The 25,549-nt window shown below is 46.8% G+C and overlaps 1 protein-coding gene across 4 annotated transcripts in view; it reads right to left on the reverse strand.

Annotated features, from left to right (window-relative positions):
- MGMT (O-6-methylguanine-DNA methyltransferase) overlaps positions 1-25,549 on the reverse strand; it is a 282,155-nt gene that overhangs the window by 15,463 nt on the left and 241,143 nt on the right. For all 4 annotated transcript variants that reach the window (XM_064269180.1, XM_010599243.3, XM_064269181.1 and 1 more), the window contains one exon: positions 3,418-3,557. In XM_064269180.1, the coding sequence (XP_064125250.1) occupies positions 3,418-3,557 (140 nt within the window). The remainder of the gene's footprint in view (positions 1-3,417; positions 3,558-25,549) is intronic.

Raw genomic sequence — 25,549 nt, forward strand, 5'->3', positions numbered from 1 at the left:
TTTGAACAGAGACACTGATAGAGATTAATAGTCAGGGAGCGATTCTGCCTGAATGCAGGACAATGTTTCCAAATCTTGCCACGGGCACAATCGCTGCACCGTGATGTGACTGGCATCTCTGATTGAGACATGAGTAACTGCTGGTGTCACAGAGGCAGGTCAGGGTCCGCTCATCTGTTTACGTGGGTTAGTGGGGCTCATTTTTAATAGCAAATAAGAGTTGTACACGCAGGGAGAAGGCTGCAGAGCACCCACTGATGCCACCTGGTTCTCTCTACAGGTGAGTGCACGTGGCACCAAGCGTATACCTCGCTGAAGGGTGGGGGCGACCGACGTCACCCCACCCAAAGGGCACGAATACCAGGATCCTGTCTGAAATGGCTGGGAGCTGGGACAAAGGGTGAGTGTCCAGAGAACAGAGAAAGTGCAGTGACACAGGAGGAGGGTGCAAAAAGTGTCACCTTCCGCTGGTGTTCTCACGGGGTGCTGTGTGAAGCTGTATCACGACAGTGCACAAGCTGCCGTTACCTGTAGCGACGTCAAAGTCCTCAACATCGAGTCACAACGTGTCAGAAGATGGAGGCCTTCCAAATGGAAGCTGCAGCTTAAGCTTTACTGGGAAGCTTCAAAAGCCGTCTGCAGAAGTTTGATCCGAAAACGCCCCCAAGCACTACAGACAGGAGAACCTTAACCGTGCACGGAGGTGATGTCTTCTAACAACGTAATTACCGTCTGCCTTTGAGCCAGCCCCTGACGTGTGTGACCCCATACACAATGGAATAAAACACTGCCCAGTCCTGCACCATCCCCATGATTGGTTGTCAAATGGACTGTTGTCATCCATAGGGTTTTCCCTTCTTGATTTTTGGAAGCAGATCACCCGGCCTTTCTCCCCAGTCTTAGTTTGGCCGTTCTGCCCCGTTCAGCATCCTAGCAACACGCCAGCCTCCACTGACAGACAGGTGGAGGCTGTGCGTGATGTGCACTGGCTGGGGATTGAACCTAGGTTTCCTGCGTGGAAGGCGAGAACTCTACCACTGAACCACCATGGCTCCTCTAATGACATAGTGGGGCATGGTACGATGAAACACAGCAGGTGAAAAATGGTTATGCAAGGTATCCACTGCCATATACGCTGGGAATGCAGACACAGGGGGTGCTGGGGTGGGGGCGTGATGCCCTGTACACACCGCTCTGACAATCTGGGATGCTGTAACAGGGCTGAAAGCCCCTCCTGTATCAGGGCGCCCATCACACCACGCGGTGCACTACAAACCTGCCCACAGCTTCTTAGAGAATAACAATGCAGTTCTGTGCAAAAACGATGTAATTGCCATCTCCTGGAAACGCCGGCTCTGCCCTGGGGCGGCCGGAGCCCAGCTGTGTGGCATGAGCAGCAGCTGCGTGTGAAAATGCCTGCGTGTCCCCTGTGAGCGGGGATGGAAATAGTTTTGAAAATACACAGCAAAGCCATGGCAATTTTATAAAAAGTGAGGTCTACCTGATTTGAGTCATTTCCACCCCATATCCAGGGGCAGATTACCCAATAAGCAAGGTAAGCAGGGGATATTTGTGCTTCCTTACTAATCTGTGGTGCACAATTTCACCACAAGATGTGATGCAACCCACGTGAAACTGTGCAGCACAGATCAGTAAGTAAGCACAAGTAAGCCCACGTGCACCTTGTTCACTGTAAGCCCACGTGTACCTTGTTTACGGTAAGCCCACGTGTACCTCGTTCACTGTAAGCCCACGTGTACCTTGTTGACTGTAAGCCCACGTGTACCTCGTTGACTGTAAGCCCACGTGTACCTTGTTTACAGTAAGCCCACGTGTACCTTGTTGACTGTAAGCCCATGTGTACCTTGTTTACGGTAAGCCCACGTGTACCTTGTTGACTGTAAGCCCACGTGTACCTTGTTGACTGTAAGCCCAGGTGCACCTTGTTCACTGTAAGCCCACGTGTACCTTGCTTACTATAAGCTCAGGTGTACCCTGTTTACTGTAAGCCTATGTGTACCTTGTTTACTGTAAGCTCAGGTGTACCTTGTTTACTGGAAGCTCATGTGTATCTTGTTTACTGTAAGCTCAGGTATGCCTTCTTTACTGTAAACTCATGTGTACCTTGCTTACCCTAAGCTCACCTGTACCTTGCATACTGTCAGCCCCCCATGTACGTTGCTTACTGTAAGCCCATGTGTACCTTGTTTACTGTAAACCCATGTGTACCTTGCTAACTGTAAGCCCACATGTACCTTGCTTACTGTAAGCTCATGTGTACCTCATTTACTGTAAGCGCAGTTGTGCCTTGTTTACTGTAAACTCATGTGTACCTTGCTTACTCTAAGCTCACCTGTACCTTGTTGTACTGTAAGCTCATCTGCACCTTGTTTACTGTAAGCCCCTGTGTACCCTGCTTACTGTCAGTCCCCCATTTATCCTGCTTACTGTAAGCTCATGTGTACCTTGCTTCCTGTAAGCCTATGTGTACCTTGTTTACTGTAAGCTCAGGTGTGCCTTGTTTACCGTCAACTCATGTGTACCTTGCTTGCTGTAAGCCCTTGCATACTGTGCTTACACGTTCATCCATCCCTGAGTGTCACCATGATTATGTTTGCTCTCCCTGATAGCATGGCACCCTTCCATCATATCAGAGACTCAGCACTGCTGTAGGGAGAACCCCTGCCATCCTGGGGTGCCATCCACAATGTGCTTCATGGATCCCTGTCTATTAAAGACAGCAGGGCGGGGTGAGGGAAAGCCACACCCTGGTGAGCTGCCACCCTCACCACCCAGATGCGGTAAAATCGTGCCTTATATTCCAAGCTTGTTTTCTCTTTTTTCCCTTTATTTTAAATTGTCCCTTTAGAAGGGGCCAGGCCTTGTGTACTCTCCTGGCGCTGCTTAGCCCTCCTGAAACCCCTAACCACAATTACAGAGTGGGGCCCCTGGAGTGGGGGCTGGACGTGCAACCCTCCAGGATACCCTCTAGAATGTCAGCTCCATGCAGTAGGCATTTGTCTGGAAGACTGTCTGACATCAACAGGCTTCTGATACCTTATTACTGCGTGAATGAATGACTGACTGAATGGCTTGCTAGGTTTCCTCCCCCTTTGTGACTACTGCGGTGACAAGGTGCTCAGTAACATCTACGTGAACTCCAGGGGCTGCTTCTGTGGAATGGGCAGGGTGGTGGGAGTGGACGCCTCCTTACCACCCGCACCAAAAAGGAAGTGGCCACCCACACCACTTCTGGAAGCATATGGGACAGTGGTCCCCACCCAACCGCCTCCCATCTGCTGAGCCACTGCAGCACAATCTGCTTGGACAGGCATCTCATCAGACAACGTCTCACCCCCAGTGCCCAAGCAGCCCCCCATGACTGCAGCCCCAACGCCCAAGGGGACGGGAACTCACGGGGTTGCTCCTCATGGCGCCGCCCACTGCCCGCGCTGCTCTGGGGTTGCCTGCCAGGGCTGCTAATTGCTGGTAAGAAACCACTTCTCCGACTTTCACAGCCTTCAGCAGCTTCCATAACACCTGTCTTGTGAAGGAGTCTGAAAGGAAGGATATAGAATGACTTGATTTGGACCAACGGCTCCCACAGCTCTGATAGAAGCTGCTGCCAGTCCTGAAACAGAAAATGCAACCACACAAACAGGGGTGTTACCCTCAATTAAAATACAGCCTCTGTGCCTGCCTTGTCACCATGCTGCCACAGGGAGGAAGGAGGGTGAAGCTGGGGGAGCGGGCTGGCCCCTTCCAAGGCCACCGGGGACATTTTCATCTTCTCCCTCTTCAGCACGGTCTGTGTAGGATGCCTGAGAGTCTCCCAGGGAACCGGTGGCACAGGCCAGCACGCAGCCCAGTCAGCAAGCACAGCTGTCCCTGCTGTTACCCACTGCCCACTCTGGTCCTGCTGGTCCACTTCCAGCCCATGGGGACACAGGGGGAGGGCTGCTACCATGTGGCCATCAGCATGGCACAGCCAGGACCCCTGGTGACTAACCAGAGTGCCAACACCTCTGCACACTGGGTCTGGCAGGACCATGGCTGGAGGCACCTCTAATGAACATGGCTACAAAAAACAAAATGACCTCATTCCCATTTTAATTGAGAAACCACATCAATTACGTTTGCTGCTCACCCTGTTGCAGGAATGGATGCACGGATGCATGAGGACAAGCCTCTCTGCCTCATTTGGGTATTTCTTCCTGGGGTGGGTGCAGGGTCCACAGGGGAGAAACCCCAGGCATGTGAAAATGCCAGGCGGCATCCTGAGGAAGCACTGAGCTTGGGAGCAGGGATACCGGCAGCATGGCCTCCACCACAGCAGAACACCAGGAACATGGCCTCCACCATGGGGATGCTCAGCTCTGCAGCAGAGACACCAGGGGCATAGTCTCCACCATGGGGACGCCCAGCCCTGCAGCAGGGAAGCCAGAAGCGTAGTCTCCACCATGGGGACGCCCAGCCCTGCAGCAGAGACACCAGAAGCATGGTCTCCACCATGGGGACGCCCAGCCCTGCAGCAGGGACACCAGGAGCATGGCCTCCACCATGGGGACGCCCAGCCCTGCCGCAGGGACACAAGGAGCATGGTCTCCACCATGGGGACGCCCAGCCCTGCCGCAGGGACATAAGGAGCATGGTCTCCACCATGGGGACGCCCAGCCCTGCCGCAGGGACACAAGGAGCATGGTCTCCACCATGGGGACGCCCAGCCCTGCCGCAGGGACACAAGGAGCATGGCCTCCACAGTGGCACACGCCTAGACTTGCAGCAGGGACACCAGGAGCATGGTCTCCACCATGAGGACGCCCAGCCCTGCAGCAGGGACACCGGGAACACAGCCTCCACTGGGGAGGACACCCGGCCCTGCAGGCGCGGCAGTCTGTGAATGGCAGTGACAAAGCCACGGCCTCCGCGAGTAGCAGAGGTTTTGCGGTGTCTCCACGAAAGCACTAATTACACCCAGTGCCAAGTTGGCCCAGAGCGATTTGGTGCTTAAAGGAGACACACCCTTACATGCTGTTCAACAATCACAATCACTTCTTCATGAAAGGGAAGGATAATCACTTTGCTGGGGAAAAAAATCTGTTTAGTCTTTATTATAACATTAAGCAAATTAAACATCAGCATAATCCAGGTGATGCTGGAAAAGGGTCATCAAAGAAATTAACTTTGTTGTTCATTAATTTACATGGATTAGCAGAGGGCAGGGAGCGGCAAACGTGCTCTCTTTTTTATGATATAATTTCAAACTGTACACCATTTGTGGCAGGAGGGTGACTCTGGGGTTAATCAGACTGATTTGTCCTTTTAATTGCTTTCTATTCAAAGAAAATTCATTAGATAATGTTCTCTTCAAAATTCATGAGTCAATTTAACTGAAGAAACCACATTAACAGCTCTGGGTTCATTAGCTTATGCGGTTGTGTTCCTGGCTGACTGCTGTAAGGCTTTCCTTAGGCAAACAGGCTCTGTTGATGGAGGCTTCTTCAGAAAGGGGTCTGAAATCACACTGCTAATCATCGTGATTGTTGCTGCAGTTGTTATGCCCAACTTAAGGACAAAGAACCCAAACAAGCAGGGAGCCTGGTGAGAACTCGGAAGAAGGGATGTCAGAGAGAGCTGCTGGAGGAGAAACGCTAAACGAAGCACAGCCACACTGCGAGAGGCCACTTGCCAGCCTTCCTCGGAGGGCGCGGACTTGTTGATTTTGCGTTGTGAGCCAGGGAGAGACACTGCCTAGGTTTTCCGGAAGACTCTCGGACTTTGGTAGCTCTGAAGGAATAAATTAAAGACCTGTGTGCAAAGTGAACAACAACTCCATCCTATCGCCAAGTGCAGGCCGAGTGCCACGCCTGCAAAGCCACGCAAAATGGGGTGCCCTGCTTTCCGAGAGCAAAAGCACTGCGTGTGTAACAATTACACACCGTGGAGGGGCAGAGAGTTCCCCCAACACTTTCAGTGTCGTTGTCAACTTTTCATGGGAACCCATTTCCCACCTGGTACATAGCAGGGACCACCACCTTAGGGAGTGGAGCTCAGATAACCCAGGATTTAGTTACCCAGCCCATCATTCTATAACCCGCTGCTGTCAAGTCAATTCTGACTCACAGCGACCCTACAGGTTCTGTAAGTGTATCTGAAAGTCCAGCCTCACTCTGTTTAGAGCAGGTGCATCACTAGTTTAGGCAGCTGTCAGGGCTGGTGCCCAGACTGCCATCAAACCATCTCCAGGTGCAGGACCTTCAACCCTGACCTGTTCACAGGTAGATGCTCGACCTGCTTGGCTTATGAGGTGGGGCCAACATTTGAAGTTGTTACACATCATGCAAAAATGTAGTGAATCTGCTCATAAAAATTAACATGCATCTCCGTGGAAAAGACATCTTGAGGTGGAGGGGACTACCACACTCCTCAGTGCGTGGACAGCCGCAGGAAGCCAACGTGAAAACGCCTTCCTTCCTTCCCCACTGGGGTCCTCATCAGAGAGTGGGCAAGGGGCCTGAGGCTGAGGGCGGCCTCTGCACGCCATGTCCCACGGCCCCATGTGTCTTTCCTTTCATCCCTACCCTCTTCTCTTGTTCCTTTTCACGATCTCCCTTTCCTTCTGCCTCCCCACGGGAGCTGAGTTTGAGCCACCCGTGCCCAAAGGAATGGAGCACCTGCTAGACTTTATGTTCTCTGGATTCTGGCCTACAGGAGCCCAGGAGATTTTTTTAGGGCAGTGAACCTATTCTATATGATCCTATAATGGTGGGCACAGGGCATTATACATTTGTCAAGACCCTTAGAACTTTACAGCACTAAGAATGAACCTTAATGTATGCAACACTTAGGAGGCTGGGGGATCCTGGAAAGGAATACAGAGACTTCTGTGACAGGAGAACCTGACTGCCTTACAAGTTATCTAATGCTGCTATAACAGAAATACTACAAGTGGATAGACTTAACAGAAGCTTACTTTCTCAGTTTAGGAGGCTGCAAGTCTGAATTCAGGGCACTGGCTGCAAGGGAAGCTTTCTCTCTCTGGCAGCTCTGGAGGAAGGTCCTTGTCTCTCCAGCTTCTGCCTCCTGGTTCCTTGGAGATCTCCATGTGGCTTGGGATCTATCTCACCTCATCTCTGCTTGCTAGCTTGTGCTTAAGCTCTATTATATCTCAAAAGAATAGTGACTGAAGATACACCTTACAATAATCCTGTCTCATTAACATAGCAAAAACAACCCATTCCCAAAGGGGATTATAACCACAGGCATAGAGGTTAGGATTTACAACACATTTTGGGGGGACACAGTTCAATCCATGACACCCCAGCAGTAGTGAGTATAGCCGAGCTTGCCTGCAAATACCACTTTCTAATAAAAGGAAGCAGAATTACGTTGAGAAAGCGTTGATTTTAGGACTGGACAGAAAATGTACGAGTCTGGAGCATCTTATAATACCAGAAAGTAAGGATGTGATCAAAAAGAAAACGACAACCAAACCAAAAACCCAAACCCACCACCATCAAGTTGATCCTGACTCAGTGACCCTAAAGGACAGAACAGAATGCCCCACAGGGCTTCCGAGGCTGAAAACCTTTTCAGAAGTGGACTGCCACGTCTTTTTGCCTCGGAGTGGCTGGTTGGTTCAAAATGCTGACCGTTCAGTTAGCAGCCAAGTGCTTAACCACTGTGCCACCGGGCTCAAAACAACAACGGTGACAAAGAGCCCAGACACATCACAAGGATGGGGGAATGCCAAGGAGACACAAAAGCCAACGGAAACAAACACCAATGGTCAAAGCTAGAACGATCTGAGCAACAAAATAAAGCAGTATTGGATTCTAACAAACAATTTTAATAAATATTCATGAGTCCATACCAATATCAATAAATGACTGAATGAATAAATGGAGAAGAGACAAAGCTCCCATGCAGAAAAATTCTAAGTAATTTATGTAGGTACTCCCCCTCAAGGAGGGGAACATAATTCTCCATGCCTTGAGTGTGGGCTGTGCCTTGTGGCTTCTTTCCAAAGAGCACAGCACAGAAAGTGGGCAGAAAGAGGAACTTCGCAGTGGAGAAGCCTGACAAACACTGCCTCAGCCAGGTGATCAGGGTCAACGTCAACACTGATAAATCACGTTGAGAGTCCATACCGCTGACATGATGTGATGAAAATGGTGCTTCACCTCTGTGGTCTTCCACCCCCAGCCCCAAGCTAATAATGAGAAAAACATCAGACAAATTCTAGTAGAAGGACATTCTACAAATACCTGATCAGTACTCCTCAAAACTGTCAGGGTCATCAGTCATGGCTAGGAGGAGCCTAAGGACATGTGGTGACTAAATGTGATGTGGGGTCCTGGGACAGAAAATGGACATTAGGTAAAACTAAGGAAATCTGAACAACGGTCTTCAGTCAATGATAAGGTATCGATATTGGTCATCTAATGGTAACGTATATACATGTGGAAGGTGTCAGTATGAGGGAAAACAGGGTGTGGGGGACATGAGAACTCTCTGTTCTACTCTGTCTGTAAATCTAGAACTGTTCTAAAACATAAAGTCTACTAGGAAATGAATCAATATTATCCATTATATTAACAGCCTAGTGAAGAAAAAGCACATGATTAACAATTAATGCCAGAAAAAATTAACAAAATTCAACATCCATTCATGATTAAAAGCTCTCGGCAGACCAGGAACAGAAGAGAGCATCCTAAAAGAGGCCTATAGCTAATACCATACTTCGTGGTGAAAAGCTGGATGCTTTCCCTCAAGACTGGGAATGAAGCAAGAACACCCGCTCCCTCCACTCATATTCAACACCCTTGTGGCAGTCCGACCCATGTCAATAAAGCAAGTGAAATAAATAAAAGTCCTACATTTTGGACAGAAAGAAAAGTATCCCTATTTCACAGACAACATGATTGTGTTTAGGAAAATACCTAGGAATCTACAAAAAAAGTCTTAGAAGTGATAAGTGAATTTAGCAAGGTCACTAAATATAAAGTCAACACATAAAAATCAATCATATTTCCACATGCTATTGCTAATAGCCCCCACACAAATAAAGCAGGTGTAAATCTAAGGAACTATATACAGGATTTGTCAGCTGGAAATTATAAAATGTTGATTAGAAAAATCAAGGGCTACCTAAATAATTGGAGAGACAAACCATCAAGGACTGGAAGTCTCAATTTTATAATTCCTCACAAACTGATCTACAGATTTATCACTATTCCAGTCAAGATCCCGGAATATTTACTGTAGACATAGACAAGGGGGTTCTAAAATTTACATGGAAGGGCAAAGGAAGCAGAATAGCTAAAACAATTTGAAAAAGACAAGAGCTGGAAAAACCCCACTGCCAGGTTTTAATTTTTTCTTTATACTGTCATAAAGGAGCCCTGGTGATGCAGTGGTTAAGCACTCTGCTGCTAACTGAAAAGCAAGTGGTTCAAATCCACCAGCTGCTCTGTGGGAGAAAGATGTGGCAGTCTGCTTCTGGAAAGATCACAGCGCTGCAAACCATATGGGGCAGTCCTACTCTGTCCTACAGGGTTGCTATGAGTCGGAATGGACTCAACGACACACAACAATATATTGTTACATGGGAGTCCCTGGATGGTGCAAATGGCTAAGTGCACAACTCCTAGTTGAAAGTCTGGTGGTTTGAACCACCCAGAGGTGACTTGGAAGACAGGCCCTGTGATCTGCTTCCGAAAGGTCACAGCCTTGAAAATCCTATACAGCAGTTCTACTCTGCACGCATGGGGTTGTCATTAGAACAAACATGACAGCAACTAACAACAACCTTATTACAGTAATCAAGATAATGAGGCATTGCCAAAGGGATAGCCACAGATTGATGGAGCGGAATAGAGGCCAAAACAGACCCACAAATATGATCCACCCATCTCTGACAAAGGTAGAAAGGCATTTCAACGTAAAAAAGATATTGTTTTCAAAAAATGGTGTTGAAAACTTGAATATCCATATGCAAAAACAGAACCCTGACTTAAACATCAGGCCTTGTAAAAAAAATCAACTCACAACAGATCATAGATCTCAGTGTAAAACTTGAAACTAAAACATTTTAGAAGAAAATATAGGAGAAAGCCTTCATGATCTGGGGTAACAGTTCTCAGACATGATCCATCCAAAAAAAGAAAAGAAAAGGTAAATTTGACCTCTTCAAAATGAAAAAAAAAAAAAGTCTTTGAAAAACTGTTAAGAGAATGAAAAGACAAGCTACAGACTGGGAGAAGATACCTGGAAATCACATACCCAAAGGTCTTATATTCACAATATGTATAGAACTCACTACACTCAACAGTAAGAAAACCAACCAGTTAATTTAAAAATGGGTAAAAGACTAGAACTGCTGCGTCATCAGAAAGCATACATGGGTGGTAAATAAGCACACGGAAAGGTATCCAGCATCATCGGCCATTAGCCGCCACGTCCCTATTAGAATTTCTCAAGTAAAATATAGTCACATGGAGGAACATCCATACAGTGGAACGCCACTCAGCAATTAAAAGGAATCAACTACTGATACACGCAACAACTTGGATGACTCCAAAAGACATTAAGGTGAGAGAAAGAAGTCCATCTGAAAAGGTAAAAACTTCTGATTCCACTTATACCAGATTCTCAAAAAGACAGCACTGAAAGGATGGAAAATAGGTCAGTGGTTGCCTGGGGTCAGGGACGGGGCAAAGGGAAGCTCGAGGGAGTGTTTGGGGTGATGGAAGTCCTCTGTGTCCTGACAGAAGTCTATAAAACCTGTGGTCGTCGAGTGGATTCCAGCTCACAGTAGCCCTGTAGGACAGAGCAGAACTGCCCCATAGGGTTTCCAAGGCTGTAATCTTTATGGGAGCAGAATGTCACATCTTTCTCCCGCGTGGAGGCCGGTGGGTTTGAACCATCAACCTTTCATTTTCACTTAGCAGCCAAGCGCTTAACTACTGTGCCACCAGGGCTCCTTATAGATATCTATACATGTATTAAAATCCATGGTACTGTATATCACAGAAGCCAATTTTACTATGTATTATTTTAAAAAATGAAAGATGGGAGCATATTTCCAAGCTACCAGGAGGTGAGCTTGACCTTGTTCAATACGCCGAGGATCCAGGTGCATAAGGCAATTGCTCTAGCACAGGGATGGCATGGATTGCCTTCCTCTAGGCCACCACCCTTCCAGTGCACTGGTCAGAAGGCCACTCACTGGGGCTCTATGTGCACCTGGAGGAAGGCTGGGCCCAGAGCTCACTGGCCCACTCTGGGTCCCGGAAGACTCCCGCCTGTGGAAGGAGCTGGGCCTGAGCCGGTGGAATGCCTATGGGGCAGCTTCAGATACACACTTAGGGGATGAACGACAACAAGCACAACGGCAAGTGAAGCTTCTGTATCCTCCTACAGATTTATTTTATTCATAATGGAAGAAGCGGCGCTGCCCGCTAGGGAGGGTCTGTGCTAACAAGGCCCTCCCCCAGAGAGGAGAGGAGTGTGGCCTTCTGGGGTGTCGACCATCCCCGTGGTTTGAATCCATCCAGTGGTGCCTGAGTGGTGCTACAACCTGATGGGTTGTGGGATGACATCAAGGACATCATACAGGAAGCAAGCAAGAGGTAATTAAAAAGACAGAAAAAAAAGGAAAGACCAAAATGGACGTCAGAGGAGGCTCTGAAACTTGCTCTTAAATGGAGAGTAGCTAATGTGAATGGAAGAAATGATAAAGTAAAAGAGCTGAACAAAAGATCCCAAAGGGTGGCTTAACAAGACAAAGTAAAGTATTACAATGACGTGTGCAAACACCTAGAGATAGAAAACCAAAAGGGAAGAACACACTCGGCATTTCTCAAACTGAAAGAATTGAAGAAAAATTCAAGCCTCGAGTTGCAATACTGAAGGATTCTATGGGAAAAATATGCAACAACGCAGGAATCATCAAAAGAAGATGGGAGGAATGTAGAGTCACTGTACCGAAAAAGAATTAGTTGACGTTCAACCATTTCAGGGGGTGGCATATGATCAGGAACCGATGGTACTGAAGGAAGACGTTCAAGCTGCACTGAAGGCACTGGCGAAAAACAAGGCTCCAGGAATTGATGGAATACCAACTGAGATGTTTCAACAAGCAGATGCAACGCTGGAAGCACTTACTTGTCTATGCCAAGAAATGTGGAAGACAGCTACCTGGCCAAGTGACTGGAAGAGACCTGTATTTATGCCCATTCCAAAGAAAGGTGATCCAACAGAATTTGGAAGTTAATGAACAATATCATTAACATCACCCACAAGTAAAATTTTGCTGAACATCATTCAAAAGCAGTTGCAGCAGTACACGGACAGGGACCTGCCAGAAGTTCAAGCTGGATTCAGAAGAGGACATGGAGCCAGCGGTATCGCTGCTGATGTCAGATGGATCCTGGCTGAAAGCAGAGAATACCAAAAAGATGTGTACCTGTGTTCTGTTGACTATGCAAGGGCATTAGACTGTGTGGATCATAACAAACTATGGATAACACTGTGAAGAATGGGAATCCCAGAACACTTAATTGTGCTGATGAGGAACCTGTACATAGACTAAGAGGCACACTTTAGAACAGAACAAGGTGATACTGTGTGTTCTAAAGTCAGGAAAGGTGTGCATCAGGGTTGTATCCTTTGACCATGCTTATTCAATCTGTATGCTGGGCAAATAATCTGAGAAGCTGGACTATATGAAGAAGAACGCAGCATCAGGATTGGAGGAAGACTCATTAACAACCTGTGTTATGCAGATGACACAACCTTGCTTGCTGAAAGTGCAGAGAACTTGAAGGAATTACTGATGAAAATCAAAGACTACAGCCTTCAACATGGTTTGCACCTCAACATAAAACAAAAACCCTCACAACTGGACCAATGAACAACATCATGATAAATGGAGAAAAGACTGAAGTTGTAAAATATTTCATTTTACTTGGATCCACAATCAACACCCATCAAAGTGGCAGTCAAGAAATCAAAAGACGCATTGCATTGGACAAATCTGCTGCAGGAGATCTTTTTAAAGTGTTATGAAGCAAAGGTGTCATCTTGAGGACTAAGATGTGCCTGATTAAAGCCAAGGTACTTCCAATTGCCTCACATGCATGCCAAAGCTGAACTATGAAGAAGGAAGACCGAGTAATTGATGGCAAAGAATACTGAATATACCATGGACAGCCAGAAGAACAAATCCGTCTTGGAAGAAGTACAGCCAGAGTGCTCCTTAGAAGTGAGGATGGCGAGGCTTTGTCTCATGTACTTTGGACATGTTATCAGGAGAGACCAGACACTGGAGAAGGAGTAGACGGTCAGCAAAAAAGAGGAAGACCCTCAACGAGATGGACTGATACAGCGTCTGCAACAATGAGCTGAAACGTAACAATAATTGTGTGGATGGCACAGGACTGGGCAGTGTTTCCTTGTGTTGTACACAGGGTCACTACGAGTCAGAAGTGACTCGATGGCACCTAACAACAACTGTGATGCCTCAGAAGAAAGTCCTAGTGATTTACTTCTGAAAGATCACAGTCATTGAAGACCCTGCGGAGCACAGCTTTACTCTGACACACATGGGGTCATCATAAGTCAGAAGTGACTCAGTGGCAATGGTTTTATTTGTGGACATTCTTAACCACTTCATTTGGAAGAAGACAGGAGGCCCCTAAGGGTACTCTCTTGTCCTCTTTCCACCCTTGATGGTATCCAAGGACAGCCTCCTCTGGCCCTAAAACGGCCATTCTCCGCTGCTCTGTCTTAGGGACCACAGCAGGCAGGCCTGCATCTCCTGTGACCGAGCTCGTTATGTGTTCCAGGCAGGGCAGCTTCCTAGGAACCCGAGAGGGTCTGTTCTGAAAGTTTCCCAACATGCCTAGGACAGAGGTCTCCCTTTCATCATGGTGCATTCTGCTTTTAATCTTATGCTGTTTACTCATTGAAGACTGATTCTTCGTTCTGCTCATAAGAACATGTATGATCATTTTTGTTTTAAATTTTGTTTCTTGACTGGTGATGAATATTGGCCTGGGGAGGGGAAGCACCTTTGAGAGAATGTTGCTCTGTGCCTGGGCCCTGGTGCCCACACGACTGTTTAAATGTCCAGTGCTCTCAGGGCTGGGACCACAAGGCTGGGGACACGTGTGAGTCCTGATTGGATTCTGATCTCTCTCTGAGTGAAGGGGATCGGTTAACAAAGACTTGAGAAACAGGTGCCCTAAGGGCAGGTTCCACCACCAGAGGCATTTCTTGAGCCACAAGCCAAAAAAGAGTGAATTTTACCACATGCAATTAAAAAACAGCAGTAAAGAAATGAAAACAACCAGAAATCTACAACATGAATACATAAGGCTACATGGGTAATTTTCAGGAGTAATAAAATTTTTTGATTTCATCAAACAGCGGTTCTCCAAGTGTGGTCTGGAGACTCTTGGGGGTCTCTGAGACCCTTGCAAGGGGTCTGCCAGGTCAAAACTGTTTACATAACAATTCTAAGCTGCTATTTGCCTTTCTTAGTCTCATCCTGTCCCAAGTGCATCGAGTTTTCTGGAGAATACGTGACGTGTGATGTTACGACACAGGCAATGCAGATGCAGACATGAGGCATTAGATTCCCGCAAGTGTAAAGTGATGCCACTCCTCTCAGGAAATGTTTTTTGTTTTGGAAAATATAGTTGTTTTCATATAAATATATTATTTATGGTAACATGTAGAAGTTTTATTATTGTTGTTTTAAAATAAATTCATACATTTAAAGGCATCCTCAGATTTAGTTTCCAATATGGTAAACATCGATGGATAGAATCCTCATAATCGGAAGCTCTTTGGGGCCGTCCATCATTTTATAGGGGGCAGAGGGCCAGAGACATGGATGGTCTGAAGGGCTCAACTGGCACTTTTCTTTTTTTGAATTGAAAAATTTTGTTGTTGAGAATATACGCAGCGGAACACTCACCAACTGAGCCGTTTCTACGTGTACATTTCAGAGACACTGATTACATTCTTCTAATTGTACCATCATTCTCACCCTCCTTCTCTGAGTTTTTCCTCCCCAATTAACATAAACTCACTGCCCTCTAAGGTTCCTACCTTTCAAGTTGCTGTTGTCAATTTTATCCCATATGGGTAGTTCATAGAAGAGTACAGAGCTGAAGGCAGGCATTCTTTACCAATTAAGCTAAACTGTTTGGTTTAAAGAAGACTTCAGGGGATATTTTTGGTTTAAGGTTTAAAGGTAACCTCAGGGCAATAGTTTTGGGGGTTCATCCAACCTCCATGGCTCCAGAAAGTCTAGTTTCCATGAGAATTTCAAATTCTGTTCTGCATGCTCCCCCTTCTGATCAGGATTCTTCTATAGAATCTTAGATCAAAATGTTCAGTAATGGCAGTTGGGCACCATCCAGTTCTTCCGGTCTCATGGCAGAGTAGGCAGCTTTTAACCTGGTATTTTTTCATCACAGTCTGGGGCCTGGTCTGCTCCACGCCTGTGGATAGAAATGTCCCACCAGTTCCACCTGGTCCTGGCCACCAGAATACGACTCAGACCTCACACCACAGATGAATCGTGCCATTAACCCTCGGAAACAAACACTCAAGCTCATGGAGGTGCGCACACTTATAGGATCACCCAGCCAGGCCCTGTCCGCGGGGCGAGGACAAGCATCCCTGTTACCTTGCCGATGACTATAGACTCCTGAAAGTATTTAACAAAAAGATTATGCTGAAGACTTTAACCACAAACTTAAGGGAGCCTACAGAGAGATGATTAAGCTGGGACTGTGCTGGTAGGAATGTGAATAATTATGTATGAACACCTTCACCCTTCAAATCATTGTCATTCAGCTCAGCGCCGAGTCACTGCCTTTGGAACAGGTGTTAACGGTTTCCGAGCCATACAGGAAACAGAATATACCGTATGAGTGGAGCCCTGGTGGTCCAATGGTTAAGTGCTCAGCCACTAACCAGAAGGTGGGTTGTTTGAACCTATCCAGTGGCTCTGTGGGAGAAAAGACCTGGTAACCTACTCCCTTCGAGACTGCAGCCTAGGAAACCTATGGGGCAGTTCTGCTCGGTCTTAAACGGTCTTAAAGGGCCACTATGAGTTGGAACTGACTGGACGGCACCCAACAACAACAACAACAAAACATTCTGTATAAAGGAACTAATTGAGGGGGGGAAGAAGGAAGATAGCAAGGGTTTCCACCAGGTGAGGTCACATATGCTTGAGGTTCATTCTAAAAAGAGTGGCAATCAAGATCGAGCCTGGATTTCTACTCAATATCTTATTCCATCTTGCAAGGAGCCCTGGTGGCACAGTGGTTAACCGGTCAGTTGCTAACCAAAAGGTTGGCAGTCCAAAACCACCAGCTGCTCTGTGGGAGAAAGATGTAGCAGTCTGCTCCTGCAAAGATTATGGCTACTCTGTCCTTTAGGGTTGCTATAGTCAGAATCGACTCAGTGGTGATGGGTTTAAGGGATGTTCTGCTGGATATCAGCCGCAAGGTAGCCCCCAACCACAGCCTTGTCTACACTGTTCTGCTGGGATCCCTTTCCTGAGAGACACCCTAAACATCCGTGGGTGTGGGCTAATGCTCCTGAAACAACCTCCTTGGTAGGAGGTGCTGAACCAGCTTGCTCCCCACATTTGCAGACTCTCAGAAGTGGTGGCCCCTCCCAGGCATAGCCCAGTTACCAAAACTGTGACAGCCGAGAACATGGGATTTGGAACGACAGGACGCCATCAGTGTCCACATGGTGCTGCTTTCCGACCCACAGGCTCTCCATGTGGCCCAGAGCTGGGGACAGCAGGACCATATCAAGGTTCCTCTGGAGGCTCGGTGATGTGGCAGGACAGGTGCTGGCTGCTGGTGAGTGTCAAACCCATGCCATTGCCTGATAAACACACTGTTGTTGTTGTGTACTGTCAAGTCGACTTAGACTCATAGTGATGGCATGTGGCAGAGTACAACCGCCCCATGGAGTTTCCTGTGATCTTTACAGAAGGAGCCCCGGTGATGCAGTGGTTAAGCACTCAGTGGTTCGAACCCACTAGCTGCTCTGCGAAAGACGTGGCAGTCTGCTTCCATAAAGATTACAACTTTGGAAACCCTAGGGGGCAGATCTACTCTGTCCTATAGGGTGGCTATGAGTTGGATTCGACTCAACGGCAACGAGTTTGGTTTTTGTAGTTTTCATCTTTACAGTGGCAGATCGCCAGCTTTTTCTCCCGTGGAGCTGCTGGTGGGTTTGAACCACTGACCTTTTGGTTATTGGCCCAGCACTTAACCGTTGGGCTGCCAGGGCTCCTTTTAACATACTCATAGTCATTACAAGGGTATCCACGTCCCCGAAGAGGCCAATCAAGTTCTAAAACCTGAAGCTGAGTCCTGTGCACTGCTAAGAAGCATCTGGAAGCTTCTGTCAGCCTCCTGTGCATCCAGGAGTGGAGGAGGAATGAGTCAGCTTCATTAGCAGACACATCACACAGCTGCTCCTGCACAGCTAAAAATAGGCCTTCCCCAAGCCAGCCGCGACCAGGGTCCTGGGGCCCCGCCCACAGGGCACCTCCGTCAACATAATTTTACTTAATTTCCGGAATACTGACAAATCCAAAGGGGGTGGGTCTGACTGATACCCACAAATGCGGATTCTGGCGCTGGTCTGAAACCGCCCTGAGGTCTGTTAAATAATGTCTCATTGATAACCGTGCCGCTGCCACCGCCATTAGCTAACTTTTGAAGACCAACCCAACAGAAAGGAGCAAAGCCCTTAATTTCTTAATGAATTATTCTTACCACAGGACAGGGACTGTGCCAGGGAGATGGCAGATCATTACTGACAGAGCTGTCAGAAGGACAGGCGAAAGGAAAACTGGCAAGCTTTAATTTCTCTGCAGAGAAATAAGGGGCTCTTTGGGGATTAATCTCCGTATCAACATTGAGCCTTTGCCTCAGGGCAGCTGAGGAATTCAAAAGAAGTTGTGACTGAATTTTGAGTGATGGAATCTCACTCAAATTGTGCAGCTGACTTTGGTTTCTCACCTATTCAAATGAGGACAGCCGTGTAGGTGTGGTGGAGGGGCTCCTGGGCAGGACAGGTAAGGTGGGTCCTCGAGGGGCAAACGCACAGAAGACGGCTGCCGGGGAGGGCCTGCGGGGGGTTGCACTGTGAGCCAGGTGCCTGGAAGTTCTCCTTGACAGCGAGGGAAATGGCTGGCCAGGAGGACATTGCACACACTGCTAACCAGGTGGCTGGGTTCCTTTTGCTGTCTCAGGTGGGACCAGGGCTAAGATGCAGAGAGAGAAGGCTTCAGAAGACCAGGAGACAACTATTAAGAAAATACACCTCTGGTTCTTTTAGCTTTTTATACTTTGTCTCACATTAGTTCTATCACCCGTCTGTCAATTTGTCGTACCTTGGGGGCTTGAATGTAGCTGTGATGCTGGAAGCCATGCCACCTGTATTTCAAATACCAGCAGGGTCACCCATGGTGGGCAGGCTTCAGCAGAGCTTCCAGGCTAAGACAGACTAGGAAGAAAGGCCTGGAAATCTACTTCTGAAAATCAGCCAATGAAAACCCTGTGGATCACAAGAGAACATTGCTTGATATAGTGCTGGAAGATGAACCCCCTAGGTTGGGAAGCACTCAAAATACAATGGTCGCAACAATGAACTTGAATACGTCAATGATGAAGATGGCACTGGGCCAGGTAATGTTTGGTTCTGTTGTACGTGGGGTTGCCATGAGTAGAAGCTGAATAGAGGGTAACTAACCACCATAATGCTCACATTAGTTCGTTACCTGCCAAGTCAGTCCTCATCCATACTGCAAACTGAGGAGTTCAGAGGTTTTCACCTTGATTGAAACTCCTCTCTGCCCTGTTCTGGGCAGGTACAAGACCAAACTGGGCAACGCTGCACTGTCTGCAGACACCCCACATCCCACCTTCCCCAGGCTTCTCCTCAAAGTCCAGGCCGGAGGCCAAAATGGACACAGATCACAGCACCTGGGGACATACGTGAGGTGGGTCCTGTGGCTGGCCCATGCCCAGTGACTGCCCCACTTCAAAGAACTCCGTGTCTTGTAGACCAGAGGCTTCTACTTCACAGCATGGCTGAAGGCTGTACCCTCAAGCTCCATAGGTCTCAAGAGGTAGGGCTGGGAGTGCAGCTGCTGCCACCAGCCCCCTGTGACACTGGAAAAGAACAGGCAGAGCCTGTCTCAGGCACCACACGCCCACCCATCAGCTGCTGGGGGTCACTAGCAGTGCCCCTGAGACAGGGTGTTCTCTCTCCGACATGGGCCACTTGAGAAGAGCAAGCTGTCTTATATAATTATCGATGTCCCAAATTCAGGCTTACACGCTGAGGGGTAAGACCCTGTGTTGAAGCATTCAGATATCAATTAGCTTGTTTCCAAGGGATAGACTCACATGGCTGGCAATTACTCTGGCTGTTAGCTGGGGGGCCTTAGTTCCACACTACATGTACCTCTCCAAAGGGCCACTTGAGTGTCCTCATAATGTGGTGGCCGGCTTCCTTCAGAGTAAGTGATCCAAGAGGGCAAGGTGGTGGCTACAATGCATTTTACGACCTAGCCTTGGAGTCATACACCATCGCTTCCACCATATTCTATTGGTCACTCAGACCAGCCCTGATTCAGTTTGGGAAGGAACTACTCAAGAGCACGAACATCAGAAGGTAAGGACCATTGGAGATCAATGGTATTTCAGAATTTAATAGGGAGCCCTGGATGGACTGAAAGTCACAACTTCATTTATGACTTCACTGACTACAGTACTAGATGGTACATTACAACAATCATAAAATCAGCTTCAATGGTTTTTGCCACATCTCCCAATTTTTTAAAATCACATTAATGACCTCAAAACTCGGAGAGTGGACTTTAAGCACAGACACAAAATCTACACAGTTATAGAAATACCCCAATTACATAGTTCTCCTAAGTCCCATGATTCCTTTAAACATCACTATGTTCCTACGCAAATTTATCAACTTAATTCTTTTTTGTTTTACAGAAACTTCATTACCACATCACAGGGTAAGGTGGGGCGAAGAGAGTTTTCACTTTCAACAGCAAAGAGACAAAGCTGAGAATGTTTGATATTTGAATTTGTAACTCCAGGTATGCTCCTATCATGTAAAACAATTTTGATTTCATTTCCCTAAGGACTAATGATGCTGAGCATCTTCTCATGTGTCATTGGCCATTTGTATATCTTCTTTGAAGAAATGTCTATTCAGACACTTTGCCCGTTTTTTAATTGGGTTGCCTTTTTGTGGTTGAGTTGTAAGGGTTCTTTATATTTCTGTTATTAAACTCTTACCAGATATATAATTTGCAAATATTGTCCCCCATTCTGTGGGTATTTTCACTCTCTTGATAGCATCCATTGATGCATAAAAACTTTAAATTTTGATGAAATCCAATTTATCTATTTTTTCTTTTGTTTCCTGTGCTTTTGGTGACATATTTAAGAAAACATTGCCAAATCCAAGGACATGAAAACTAGCCTCTACGGTTTCTTCTAAGAGTTTTATAGTTTTAGTTCTTAAATTTGGTCTTTGATCCATATTGAGTTAATTTTTTATATGGTGTAAGGTAAGGGTCCAACTTCATTCTTTTGAATATGGAGGTGTCCAAGCACCATTTCTTGGCACTCCTGCTGAAAACTCAATGACCACAGATGTTGAATGTTTATTTCTCAGTTCTCAATTCTACTCCATTAGTCTATATGTCTATCCTTATGCCAGTACCACACTGTTTTGATTATTGTACTTTGCACTAAGTGTTAAAATCAGGAAGTGTGAGCCTTCCAACTTTGTTCTTCCTTTTCAAGATTGTTTTGGCTATTTATGGGTTCCATGAAATTTCCATATAAATTTAAGGATGAGCTTTTCTATTTCAGAAAAAAACTCTATTAGGATTTTAATAGGGATCACACTGAATCTTTTACCGCATTTGGTAGTAATGTCATTGCATTGGGTAGTATTGTTCCCATCCATGAACATGGGATGTCCTTCTATTTCTTTAGGTTTTCTTTAATTTCTTTCAGCAATGTTTTGTAGTTTTCAGTGTACAAGTCTTTCACCTACTTGGTTAAACTTATTCCTAATAATTTTATTTTTTTGATGCTATCAAAATGAAATTGTTTTTTAATTTCCTCTTCAGATTGTTCATTACTAGTGCATAGATATACAATGGATTTTTGTCTTGATTTTTATCTGCATCTTTACTAATTTTGTTAACTCTTAATACTTTTTTGGGAATTCTTTAGGATTTTCTACATATAAGATCATGTCATCTGTAAAAACAGAGAATTCTACTTCCTGCTTTTTAATTTGGATGCCTTTTATTTCTTTTTCTTGTCTAATTTCTCTGGCTTGAACTTCCAGAACTATGTTGAATAGAAGCAATGAAACTGGCATTCTTGTCCTGTTCCTGGCACTTGTTGTTGTTGTTAGGTGCCGTCGAGTTGGTTCTGACTCATAGCGACCCTATGCACAACGGAACGAAGCACTGCCTGGTCCTGAGCCACCCTTACAATCGTTGTTATGCCTGAGCTCACTGTTGCAGTCACTGTGTCAATCCACCTTGTTGAGGGTCTTTCTCCTTTCCGCTGACCCTGTACTCTGCCAAGCATGATGTCCTTATCCAGGGACTGATCCCTCCTGACAACGTGTCCAAAGCACGTAAGACGCAGTCTTGCCATCCCTGCCTCTAAGGAGCATTCTGGCTTTACTTCTTCTAAGACAGACTTGTTTGTTCTTTTGGCAGTCCATGGTATTGTCAATATTCTTCGCCAACACCACAATTTAAAGGCGTCAATTCTTCTTCAGTCTTCCTTATTCATTGTCCAGCTTTCACATGCATATGATGCGATTGAAAATACCATGGCTTGGATCAGGCGCACCTTAGTCTTCAAGGTGATATCTTTGCTCTTCAACACTTTAAAGAGGTCTTTTGCAGCAGATTTACCCAATGCAATGCGTCTTTTGATTTCTTGACTGCTGCTTCCATGGCTATTGATTGTGGATCCAAGTAAAATGAAATTCTTGACAACTTCGATCTTTTCTCCGTTTATCATGATGTTGCTCATTGGTCCAGTTGTGAGGATTTTTGTTTTCTTTATGTTGAGGTGCAACCCATACTGAAGGCTGTGGTCTTTGATCTTCATTAGTAAGTGCTTCAAGTCCTCTTCACTTTCAGCAAGCAAGGTTGTGTCATCTGCATAACACAGGTTGTTAATGACTCTTCCTCCAATCCTGATGCCCTGTTCTTCTTCATTTAGTCCAGCTTCTTGTATTATAGGGAACAGAAGGATGAGGGGGGCTCACGGAGCAGAGCAGGGCTGAGGATTCCAGAAGTCAGAGAGCGACATGGGGTCTCTGCCTGGCTCCTGGACCTCTCCTGTGCAAACTTGGAGCCACCACGTACACACTCGTCCTCTTCTGTGGCTAGGGCCCTGGAATATGTGCACGGGATTTCCTTGTCCTCGAGCCCAGAAGTCCTTTCCTGTGGCCATTTCTTGTGGCTTAGAACTTAATGGTGAGTAGGGGAGAAAAAAATGACAAGTAGAAAAAAATTCCTTTTCCAATTTAAACCCTAATTAGCTGCATTAGCTAGTTCACATGTGAGAGAATACAGGCTGAACTGCTCCCTGAATACTGTGGTGCCGAGGCAGCCATGCCTCCTGCTGCCCAGCGCACATGGTGGTACATGCAGGGCTGTGGAGAGGTGTCCTTGGTAATTTCTGCTGCATGCAGAGACAGCACTTCAGAATAATGGCATGAATCCCACTTTGGTGAGAGGTGTCTGGGGTCTTAAATGCTAGCAAGTGGCCATATAAGATGCATAAACTGGTCTCAACCTGCCTGGAGCAAAGGAGAATGAAGAACACCAAAGACATATGGTAAAGATGAGCCCAAGAGACAGAAAAGGCCACATAAACCAGAGACTCCATCAGCCTGAGTCCAGAAGAACTAGTTGGCACCTGGCTACCACTGATCACTGCCCTGGCAGGGAATACAACAGAGAATCCCTGATGGAGCAGGAGAACAGTGGGATGCAGGTCTCGAATCTTCATAAAAAGACCAGGCTTCATGGTCTGATTGAGACCAGAGGGACCCTGACGGTCGTGGTCCCTGGACCCTTTGATAGCCCAAGATTGGAACCATTCCCAAAGCCAATTCAACAGATAGGGATTGGCCTGGACTATAATACAGACAATGACGCTGGTGAGGAGCAAGGTTCATGGCTCCAGTAGACACTCAAAAATATATGGGCAACTCCCATCTGGTGGCAAGATGAGAAGGGAGAGGGTGACAGGAGATGGTTAAATAGACACGGGGAATACAGGGTGGAGAGGAGGAACGTGCTGTCTCATTAAGAGGAGGGCAGCTAGAGTACATGGCAAGCTGTGTATAACTTTCTGTGTGAGAGACTGACTTGATTTGTAAACTTCTGCCTAAAGCACAATAAATTAAAAAAAAAGTATAATGGCATGAATCTTCATGAGTTCATGCAACAATGAGGTAGGTCAGCAGTCTCGGGTTACAACCCTTGCTGGGGCTGTAGAGGAAGCACTTGGCCATGAGAGAGGCCCATCTTTTCTTGTGCTGGGCTTTGGGGGTTTCATCCTATCCTCTCGACCACCTTACACATTGCTGCTGGTATCCTCACTTTACAGACGGGGAGTCAGAGCTGAGGAAGGGTACAGAAGCTTCTCTAGGTCACTCAGTCAGTGATGGCACACATTTGGCTGCCATCTCAGGTTCCCCAGTGCTCAGAGGTCACCCTCAGGCTCCACGCCTGTGGGGCATACTACCCGATGGCCCTGATACCCAGCAAGGGTCCTGGGTGGTCATGTATGCTTGGGTGGGCTCAGGGTGAGCTCCCGAGAACCACAGGAAGAAGACCCTCACCAGAGAAAGCCGAGGGAAGAGCACACAGCCCATCTGGCTCCATCCCCCTGATGCTGCAACACAGGGCTGGACCACTGTGAAGGGTGGAGGTGAAGACAGAGCTGCTGAGAGCTGTGGTGCTTAGAAGCACTTCTTCTGGGCGGCTGAGTCACCTGGAGTAAAAACTCTCCCGTGACCACAGAGGGGCCAGTGTGCCGGCCCAGACACACTCACTGGGGGCTCTCGAGGCTCTTCTACCCTGCCACTGCAGCCTCCAGCACAGCATGGCTCTCCTCCCACCCTGCGGCCTCCATTTTCCTGATTATAAAATCAAACAGGCCTGCAGTTTCCAGGCCAGAACCAGTGCCTCTCTGACTGTTGCTGTACCACACCACTGGCCAACGCCATGTGCTCCCCACACGCTGAGCAGATGGAGCAGAACCTGTAATCTGTGCCTTATAGCTCCGGTCATGTAAGTTGTACACATTTTGTAGGGGGCTAGAAGTCCTGGCTGTAGAGTCCAGACATCACCTCAGAGGCCAAACCAGAACAAAGTTCCTAGCGTAGGGGTTGCGCTGTGGTTGGCCTTGGCCAAGCGGCTAACCCAGACTGAGGTCCGTGCAGTTGTCTCCCTCTGCCTGTCGTGAAAGGTGACATGAGGCTTTGTTTTGGGAATCTCTGCTTAGCACCCTCCTCCTCCCTCCCTCATGGCCAGACCTAGAGAGCACAGCAAGGCAGGGGCTGTGAACATTGTCAACCTTTACATGGATCAGGCGAGCGCGTATTAATACAAATCAGGCCATTAATAATATTTAAATTCATTAGCTTTAACACAAACAAACAACACTGCCCGATGCAATTTTAACAATGAGTCATGTTTTCTAGGGAAGGAAACGCTGCGCGACTGCTGTTCACCTGGCAGTCAGGGCCCCCGGCTAGGTGTTAACATGGAGAGGGCACAGTGGCCACGGGTGGGTCCGAAATGCCGTCAGTAACACACATCAAAAGGTGTTAATGGTTTCAATATTTATCTGCTGCAGGGAAGCACTCTAAAAAGAAGACAGGAGGAAAAATCTGCTAATGGCTGTGTCTTTGCCATTAAAATGAAAAGCTTAATGCATCTTATAATCAGAGGACAATTTGCAAATCATTAAGAGAAATGTAAAATTCCATTAAAATACAAATCAAGAGACTCTCCCTGGACTAATAATCTTTTTGATATTATTTTGCATTTCACAATTTCTGTTCTCCTATCTGGGCCCCACAAATGATCAGTTCCTGAACATGCTATTTACCACAGCCGACTTCTTTAACGACAGACTGAGAGGAGGATAATCTGCTATTCAGAGCAGGTACTAATGAAGAATTCCATATATTCTGAAATTTAATTAAAACCCCAAAGATTTCAAATTAGATGCAATTTGAAATGCCTGGGGCAGAAATACATGCACCGCGTGGCAAGGGTATCACACTGGAAGTTGATACCGTAATTGGTCTTGATGTATTTTTGTGTTGCCGGGCCGGAGCAGAGAACTCATAACCATATAAAAATTCTCTGTAGATTACCTGCTCATTGAAAATGCCATCACTCAGG

Source organism: Loxodonta africana, chromosome 16 (genome assembly GCF_030014295.1).
Source record: "Loxodonta africana isolate mLoxAfr1 chromosome 16, mLoxAfr1.hap2, whole genome shotgun sequence".
Lineage (NCBI taxonomy): Eukaryota > Metazoa > Chordata > Mammalia > Proboscidea > Elephantidae > Loxodonta > Loxodonta africana.